This window comes from Leuresthes tenuis, unplaced genomic scaffold (assembly GCF_036924035.1).
Source record: "Leuresthes tenuis unplaced genomic scaffold, fLeuTen1.0.hap1 SCAF_4, whole genome shotgun sequence".
Taxonomy (NCBI): domain Eukaryota; kingdom Metazoa; phylum Chordata; class Actinopteri; order Atheriniformes; family Atherinopsidae; genus Leuresthes; species Leuresthes tenuis.
This window is the reverse complement of record NW_027325358.1, coordinates 17041064-17050505: the sequence shown is the minus strand read 5'-3', so window position 1 is coordinate 17050505 and position 9442 is coordinate 17041064. Positions and strand designations below refer to the sequence as shown.

Here is a 9442-nt window from a genome sequence, read left to right as displayed (position 1 = left end):
CACACACATAAATGATTCAGAAACATCACCTTTGACTGGATTCAACAACCGACCTTCCTGCTGGTGGACAGTCACTCTACCTGGTGAGCAACAGCCACCCCAAGATGCAAGACAAAACCTTCTAAAGTCTCTTTAGTGATAATTCTGTGTACATTGTGATTGTTCATCTTAAAATTCTCATATGTGTCCTATTCTGTGAAACAGGGAAATTCCAGGTGACTTTGTTCACTTTTAGTCCCCTGAGATTGAAACTCTTTATTCTGCTAATCTTGCTTTTGAACTCCAGTTGGTATCAGAGTTAATGTGATTTTGTTTTGTTTATGGATGGTCTGACAGTAAGATGGACTTGGACAGTACAAATGCTCTCTGATATGATCCTTGCCTAACTAAAGAAAGATGTTGGAGTGTCCTGTACCACTTAATTTGTATGCTTTGGAGAGTGTGATTTAATTTCCATTGATTCCATGTGCATTTATGGAAACTACTATAATGTGTACAGCCTCTGAACAGATGTTACAGGGCCACCCTTGTCATCGAAAAATAAAACTGAAAAAATAGTCACAGATAACATTATAAGCAAACTGGACAATAACAAAGAGACAAAATACAATCTGGGACAAAATGTCAAGGAAATGAAAACCATGAATGGCTACACCACCTTGTATTGACAGACCTAGAAGGTGTGCACCGTGAACAGAACGTGCACATCTGCCTTGCACAATAAAAGGAAAGTCAGAACAGAAAATCCCGTTTTGGACAAAGAAAGTTCAGTTATGAAAGAGTGAGGACAACGAGGAGCGACTGAGTTTTAGTGTTGACAGCTGAGTACTAATGAACCATTTTTCTGTGTTCATTTCTCAAACCGTTTATTGGATAAAGTTAAATTTTACAAGAGAACACATTGACCAAATGCACTTCTTATTTGAGGAAAAGAGACCCCTCTTGGTGCACTTCAAAACTGATAACCACTTGCTTTTATCTGACTTTCTGAATCCTTTCTGCAAGCAAGTGGTTGATCTCTCTTTGATCTACTAGAGCTTGCCCATGAAATAATAAACCCACTTGACAACTAGATGTACAGGTGAGGAAGACATGCACACATTTGTATGGTATCCTCATTTCCTTCTTCCCCCTTAACCTCTAACCTCTAATGACTTCCTCCCTGGCTGTGTGCTGATGCTGGAATGCGATGTTGAGCTGCTGTGAAGGATTTCCTAAAACAATATGTCCACAAACACCCCTTTTGTGCTGTTAAAGACGTTAAAAGGTGGAAATCATTCTCCAGTTGTCTGTCTGAGAGGCCAAAGAGCAGGTCAGAGGTGTTGGAGGTCAAGAGCAGACAGGAAAGCACAATTATCCACATCTGGGGTTGCACTTGTTTTGGGATGGATGACACATCACACACACATTGCTCTCACACAACTGGATTGCTTTTATTCCCCTGTCTCCGTGTATAGAAACAGCTCCTGTCACTGCAGAGCCGGTGAGAGAGTAATGAGACACTGCTGCAAGAAACTGGAGGACAAGGTGCCACATGCAATCAACCCACTTGTGCATTTGAGAGTCTTTTGTGTGCGTGCTGCTTTATCCTGAGGGTGTGCCAATGGTATGTGGGAAAGGCTGTGATGTTCTTATTATTAAACAGTTCAATGTGTATTGTGATCTTGGGTATAAGCTGTGATAGTAACATTCAGTAGTCCTAAAAAGACAAAAAATTTAAATAAATCACAGGATAATTATCAAGATTTCTTTGGACTCATCAGCTGTACAAAACGTGTGTGTTTTGCACAGGAACATCTTACAAGATGACAGCAAGTTTTCCAGTGACAAGCAGATCTGAAGGTTGCTGTGTTTTAATAAAACAGGAATCAATCACAGGAAAAAAATAGAAAAATCTAGTTGTTGTTGTTGTTGTCCTATCATATTTTATCATTCTCAAGCCAAAGAAGAACATTGTAATATAAAATATTTATTGGTGGTGTATAAAATCAGGTGTGTTGATACATCATTCAAGTGGTTGACTGATCACCAGAGGTAGAGGAGATTATATCACCGCATAATAATCAGTTATGTGTCATAAACAGCAATGGAAGAATCATTCAGATCCGATTCTGATTTAGATGTAAAAATAACAGTGCTGTTTATACCAATTTAGAAATGCAATGTTCTCTATTTACAGTGGAGGACACCAAAACAGAGATACTTCAGCAACATGAGGGCCACCGCATGGTTTTATGTAAATGGTGGTTGCGTGACCAAATATAGCCCCAGAAATGGAAGAACTGCATGTACTGTGAACATATATAAACTTGAAACACTTCAAAATATGTCAATTGAAAAGTCAAAATATAATATTCAAAGTAAAAACTACTCAAGTAGATTTGGAAAAAGAAAACTGCATTACAAGTATAAAAAGTACTTTCTGGAACAGCATGAAGCAGCATTTAAGTGTGGAACTAATTACATCTACTTTACAGTGCTTTATCTATTTCAATAAATAATATTCATTAGATTGATCATGATATTTGGATAAATATTTCTGAAAAGAAATTACTTACATCTGAAAAGCACTAACTGGAAAATAAGGCCTACATTATTTACTTCTGGGAAATAGTGTCAAAAGAACTTATGGAAACTTTCCTAAACTGCCCATAAATTACATTTGAAGGAAAATAACAATAATTGCTGCGATGCAACAAACTCCTGATAAATAAGCACACCTGAGCACAGAATCGGTGTTTCGTTTGCACTATATCTCATAGGTATTCGTTTAAAATGAAAAAAGGATTTGATCGTTTCTCTGCCACCACTTTTTAACAATCACAACTCCTAAAAATACATCCTGCATTCAGTCTGAACCTCTCTGAATCTAGCAGTCGTCACTCTGCAGCATGGAGAGGAAGAAAGAGCACACACTGGCCCAGGAGCTGTTGCAGTACTCTTCAGCCGTTTTCCGGTGGTCCGGGCGCTTCGTGCAAGCTGTCTGGCTAGTGGAGGTGGAGGTGGAGGTGGGGCGGGTTCGCAGCAGCGGCGGAGGTGTAGAAGTTCTCGACTCTCCAGAGCGACTGGAGATCAAGAGGCTACGGATGTCCAGCTTGAAGTGCGCATCTCGCGATGCGCGCTTACACATCGCAGTCTTCACGGTCGCAAGCTCGTCCCTGCACAGTTTGCCCTTCAATTTCTTGAGTGCGCGGGCCACCTGTTTCCAGAAGACTTTGGAGTCGGACCAGTAGCCTGGGCAGCTCTGGGGTTTGGCGTTGTATTCACAACTCAGGCCGGTAACTTCGTGTTCGACCTGCGCCCCCGGGTTGTTGCATGTGACCCGGATCTTCACAGTATCCCCGACGTCTCTCGAGTTCCACGTGCACTGCATCTTGTCGCCGGTGGAGAACTTCCCCCGGCCGTTCGCCGCATACTTGTTCCCGCTCCTCTGAGCTCTACTGGATTGCGCGTCCGCTGCGCGCTCACCAGAAGACAGAGAGACTTGCTGCTCGAGAAAAGCCAGCAACAACCAGAGCGCGAAAGCCCTCAGCGCAATCATCTTTCTGTAGATAAATATTTACCTGAAAGTGAGGAAATTATAAAGATTCAGCGTCTGATAGCCAGTATTTTGGGTACACAGCAATGTATAGACTGAGTGATAACAATTATCTTAAAAGATAACGGATCCAGATTAATAAAATGTACAATATAAGTGAATAAAATTATTCGATTTCAACTGGCAAAGTTTTTTTTTGGGTTACGCTCACCTGGTAATGCCATTACGCACCTAAATAGTGGTGCAGTAGCCTATCAATGACTGAATTCAGATACTGTTGTGAAAAGTAACACGGCTATACTGTAGTGTACTGTAGATGATACAACAAAGTCACAGATACTGAGTCAAACTTACCGAAACGAACAAGTGGTGGGGCGCGTAAAAACCGCGTTATGTGCCTCTCTGTGGTCTGGCACATGGCTTTCATACATAGATGTGCAGCACGCCCACCATTCAGCAAACACACTCTTACGTACGCACGTAGCCTTCATGCAAATTCATTGAGAAAAATCTTGGCAGCAGTTTCCGATGCGAGTGCTTTTTTTGTGTGGCGTGACCCGACGTGCCCAAGTTCGCGCCTTTAACAGCGAGCTGAGCAAAAGATTAGAAGAGACTAAAAAATAGTTTTGCTTCCGTGTATCCGTAGCCTACAGGCTGGTGAGTTTTTTCTAAAGTAGGCTACTGTGACACGCCCGAGAACGTTCGTAACACTACATCAGTCACATCACCAGAACATTTTGGAAGCTTTACTCCAACGTTTCCACCAATCTTATCCTGCGCTCAGCCATCAGAAGAGCCTCAGAGATCAGCCCGAGCGATGTGTGTTTTAAGAATGAACTTTTGTTGACAGGGATAAATCCATTAACTCGACTCTCTGTTTATACAAGATTAAGTTCGAACACGATGGAAACAAAACGTGCAGTCATTAGAGAAAAGTTTAAGAAAATAAAACATAAGATGTAAAGTGATAAGCAACGACTTTTTTGAATATACTTTTTCATTATACGATGGACATTTTGCTCTTTGCCTCATAAATCCAGCCTTCTTTTTTCAACCCGTTCGTGTTTCATTACGTGTTCAGTTGGGTATCCTCTGTCTTGTCTGCAGGAATGCATCCAGAATCCAAACAGTTACTGCATTTCTTAGGCTTTGAAACGGTTGGCTGTAGGAGAATGCATTGGAGGCAGTGAAACAACCATTTCAGACTTTAAAGAGGCAATCATTGATTTTATCATAACAAGATATAATCAAATTACAACGTAATGCTGATGAGTATAGATTTAAACCTTCAGAGATTTGCCAAGTAAATCTGCAGCTCCTCTACATTCCAAGAATCTTTATGAGGAAGTCTCCAGCCGTGAATCTCCCCTCCAGGCAGCAACCTTGCTGCTCTGATTTGCCCACATTACAATGCCGTTTTTTCAGCAAGCAGTAATTTTCACTGAAAAAGTGCTGCACATTCGCCACTCGGTATAGCAAAAAGAATGGCGCCTTGAAATGGGGTTGAGTTCACAGCAGGAGTACAGCCTCTTATAATATTCTTGACCACATGAATGTAAATTTTCAGAAAAGTGCACAACTTCCCCTGATGGAGCTCACAAAATCCTTGTGAAGGCAACAGTAGCAAGACACTATCTCATGAACATGGACAAACATGAACACAGTTGAACTGTTGAATGTTTCCTCCTTACGTTTGTGGGGACCAGGACAGAGCTGAAATCAATATTAGAGGCACGGTTGCAAATTATTGAGAACTGCTGCCTTTAAATGAAACAATGGGAGACAGTCCCTAATTAACTTGGAAATCATACAGACTGGGGTCAGTTTCTTCTTTTAATAAAAAAATATATAAGTTTAGATAATGTTTTATCCTGTACAATTTTGTGTGGCAGATATTTGAAATCTTTCTCTGCAGTACCTGTCATGGTAAAGCTCTGGTCATGATGAGGAAAACTAACATCAGCCCTATCATATTTAAGTGTCCCTCTGTGCCAGGAAATTAAGTAAAATGACACAGGCCCAGTACCAGCATGAGTTGATTTTATTATTTACACAGGCACTTTTACCATTGTGATCGAATAAAACATTATATGTGGGCAGTACAAGGGCAGCTGCTGCTTTGGATCTTGAATTTCACACTGACCACACTGTCAGATCGGGCCGCCTTTGTTCACTCTTTAGCACCTTTATTGACTGAAGAGTAACACATTTACCAGATGTCAGTTCCTTCTTTCCTCATAAACTCCCAGCTGGATATCCTTGTACTTTGCTATGCACCTGACATTAACTCTGTGCCGTCTATTATTCACTCAACTCAGTAGCCAATGATGACTGTTTATTATTGCACAGTTGCTCTATCTATCTATCTATCTATCTATCTATCTATCTATCTATCTATCTATCTATCTATCTATCTATCTATCTATCTATCTATCTATCTATCTATCTATCTATCTATCTATCTATCTATCTATCTATCTATCTATCTATCTATCTATCTATCTATCTATCTATCTATCTATCTATCTATCTATCTATCTATCTATCTATCTATCTATCTATCTATCTATCTATCTATCTATCTATCTATCTATCTATCTATCTATCTATAACGATCAGCTCATCATCAAGCTCTGCAGTGGCCTGATAAGGAGCCATTCATTTGAATCAGGTGTGGTGGAGGAGGGAAACATCGAAAACATGCAGGGCAGTGGGTCATGAGGACCGGAACTGAGAAACACTGGTTTACACTGTCACATTGTGGGGAACTTAGAACCACCTTTGAGCAAAAAGTTTGACCTCATGATGTAATTTATCATATTTGAATGTGCAGAGCTGTTCATTAAAGGATGGATTTTGGAAAATTATAAGGAGTCAGTTCGATGTTGTTTTTTAAAGTGATGGAAACATGACTGTGTGTCTGTTGGCAGCAAAGTTTAGAAATAATCAGACATTGAAAATGTACCTGCCTTATGGGGACATATTGTCTGGTGGTTTCAACATCAAATGTTTGTGAAGGTTTATGCTTGAACAGGAGAACAGGGGTTTTGTCAGTGTGTGTCCTCAAATATAAAAGATACATGTAGACACATTTTCATAGACCTCTGACCTTACTGAATTTTCTTTCTGCTCAGCAGCACCACCTTGTGTTTTCTCCAAAGCATTCATGAGAGACGTGTAAGAATTTATTTAAGTCAAACTCAATGCAATCTTTTACAAAAGAGAGATTTCACCATATAATCACTCAAATGGTTTATATAAGTGTTATTATATATTACTCTCATCTTTTTATTCTGCACCATCAATCAAGTCCTATCTCCCCAGATTTGTCTTGTGATCCTTCAGAAGGGTCCAGTCTGTGTCTGGGAACAGCTAATAGTAAAGACATAGAAATGGGCTCCACCTCAGAAAAATACAGCAGTACAACAGTTCTCACCATCCTATATACCCGGAATAACAGTGACGTTATCATTTTAAGACTATTTTATTATTTTGGCTTTACAATAAAATGTAAATTCAGAAAATGTTGTGTCAGTCATGTGTGCTTTGTGAGTTTGTATTTTTAGATTTGCTTATTAATCAAAGTATCTCCGATGAACTAACAGTACTGGAAATGCTAAACTCACTGTGTTACAAATGATCTACTCCGTTACTCTTTCTGCTTAAATATTTTTAAAATAGACTTTCCTCACTCTCTGAAAGTATGGTAATATATTGTGTATTGCTTTGTTTTGTGTCTTAATTGATGATTAATGATGTCTTCTTTCCGTTAAAGCTGTTTTTATAGCTTCATCTTTCAATAAATATTTGTAACCTTACAATTTGTGGGTTCGCTTGAGGGAAATTAAAGCTCTGTAAATTTAAACACCGTTTAATTGAACAAGATGAGCTTTTAATGCCTAGAAACAGCCCCTTAAGGTCTCCAAAAGTAAACCAGGGTAATGGTTAGCAGTCTCCATCCTCATCCTCCGTGTGTATGTGTGTGTTTTTGTGTGTGGGTTAAAAACGGCTCTGCTGCAGCCACACTCATTCCAGTCATCTGCGGCCTTAACACAGACCCCCTCTGTTCGTGCACAGCGGCTCTTAGGACTCAATTCATCAGCTCATACAAAGAAGTGTTTGGCTCTGCTCAGACACCTTCTGTGACTGACTGTGTCTGCACGGTAACAACTTCCTCAGCCAGGCAGCAGACATGTTGTTACAACTAGTGATGAGTGGAAACAAAGACTCCTTTGAATGCACGAGTGTGAAAGCTTGCAGCTTGTTTCAGCTCAGCAGGAGAAACAGATTGATACACATAAGAGGAGAGGTCACCACTCTGACTTTATTCTCTTCACGTTTTCTTCCTTGGAATACATGCTGTTGAAACACTTACATGACACTTGGAATGACTTTTATATCATATACAAACAGAAACACATGCCCTCCATGTTTTCCCTTTGCCTTGCTGTGTGTTTTTATTTAGAAATTACATGCATGCCACATCATCCACTGACTGTATACACAGGTGAACATTGAGTTTTCTGGAAACATGAGGAGTTGGCACATTAAGAGGGATGAAATGATTCTGAAGGTTTTCATACAGATTCCAGAGAGTTCAAAGATGGAAGAGTGTGTTGATTGCTTGTTACTCCAACCTGAAACATCAACAAAAAAGTCCTCAGGAATTGATTTCTAGTCAAAATTATGGAAATAATGTGGTTGTTTCTCCACTGTCCTAACTTTCCTGTAACCTTCCCTCTACCTTCCCTTCTTAGTTTTTCCATCACCTACCTGAGTGACTGCAGTGCCATCTCACTCTTGGAACCAACCGAAGACGTAGTTGCAGATGCCTTGGAAGCTCTTCCAGCAGTACTCAGAGGCAAGGCGGGAGGCTCTGTTGACAGGCTGCTCTGTGGGACGAGTAATGGTCTTCCCAGGCTTAGGGGTGGTTTTCCTGGTCTGGGGGCCCTTGCCTGACGGGGGTTTAACAGGCTGAGACTGGGGCTTCACAGGTTTAGAAGTAGCAGCTGGCTTGGGCTGGGCTGGCACCATCGGTTTACGTATCTCCGGGACAGGTTTGTTCTTGGGGGTGGTGGTCTTAGGCCAGGAGGTCAGGAAGGTCATTTGAGCCTCGTCTGGGCATTTCCTGCACATATGTGGCCGGTAGATTTTGGGTCCCTGGCAAGCATTCTTCAGCTTCCTCAACTCCCACATCATCTGGGTGAAGTAGTGGCGAGGATTTTGGTTGTAGGCGCGACATTGGCCGGGTTTACCCTGGAAGTCGCAGTAGTAGGACCGTCCTGTTGTCTGGCTTGGACCTTTGCAGGACACACGCAGGCGAGTATAGTTCCCGGCTCCAGACACCACCATGGTGCACGAGTCTTTGTTCTTGGTGTTGAATCTGATGGGGTCATCCCAGATGCTGCGTGGTTGATGCTGTGGCTGCTTGCTGTCGTTGCTGGTTTGAGCATTTGACACAGAAACAGTTGCTGCCAAGAGCAGCAGCAACACTCTCATCCTGGCTCTCATGGCCACTTTAGGTATGGGAGTTATGGCTAGAGTGGGTAGGGATAATAATTTTTTCTGAATCTGCACTGAGGGTTAAGATGTGCAAGAGCAAAAAGTAAGTGAGCTTCTCTTTATAAGGCAGGAGCTCACAAAGAAGGTATTATTCAGGTAAACGATATGGCTCAAACTCCTCCTCCGGTTTTTCACACCACAGACGTGTGCATTCACACACACACATGCACACACACTCACACACACACACATGCACACAGGTACGTGCAGTATGCCTGAAAGTGATGGACGAGATGGCTGGAAGGGGGGAGGGGGTACACAAACGAATAGAGGAAGAGAAAAAAGGGGGGAGACATTTGCAGCAGGAGAGCAAGGACTATGAGGGAGGCACACACAGGAGGC

At 41.4% G+C, this 9442-nt stretch overlaps 2 protein-coding genes across 3 annotated transcripts; both read right to left on the bottom strand.

Annotated features, from left to right (window-relative positions):
- Positions 1-1811: 1811 nt before the first annotated feature.
- Positions 1812-4085, bottom strand: LOC140305848 (fibroblast growth factor-binding protein 1-like). 2 transcript variants are annotated; one of them, XM_072384858.1, is made up of 2 exons: positions 3893-4085; positions 1812-3545 (listed from the first exon to the last, which is right to left on the bottom strand). In XM_072384858.1, the coding sequence occupies exons 1-2, from the start codon at positions 4027-4029 to the stop codon at positions 2870-2872; spliced, it is 813 nt and encodes a 270-aa protein (XP_072240959.1). In that variant the 5' UTR covers positions 4030-4085; the 3' UTR covers positions 1812-2869. The 2 variants fall into 2 exon arrangements, with proteins under 2 accessions (XP_072240959.1, XP_072240960.1); XM_072384859.1 differs by having other exon boundaries at positions 1812-3563; positions 3893-4079.
- A 4195-nt stretch (positions 4086-8280) lies between these two features.
- fgfbp2b (fibroblast growth factor binding protein 2b) lies at positions 8281-9130 on the bottom strand. Its single transcript, XM_072383824.1, has one exon. It carries the CDS (start codon positions 9047-9049, stop codon positions 8333-8335), a length of 717 nt encoding a protein of 238 aa, XP_072239925.1. The 5' UTR covers positions 9050-9130; the 3' UTR covers positions 8281-8332.
- Positions 9131-9442: the final 312 nt, after the last annotated feature.

What these genes read in the sequence shown, in the direction of transcription:
- fgfbp2b (XM_072383824.1), bottom strand. Translation starts at nt 9,049, where the DNA reads ATGAGAGCCAGGATGAGAGTGTTGCTGCTGCTCTTGGCAGCAACTGTT.
- LOC140305848 (XM_072384858.1), bottom strand. Translation starts at nt 4,029, where the DNA reads ATGAAGGCTACGTGCGTACGTAAGAGTGTGTTTGCTGAATGGTGGGCG. An exon ending in CCCACCACTTGTTCGTTTCG is followed by an intron (nt 3,546 to 3,892) that starts GTAAGTTTGACT and finishes ATTTATCTACAG; the next exon opens with AAAGATGATTGCGCTGAGGG.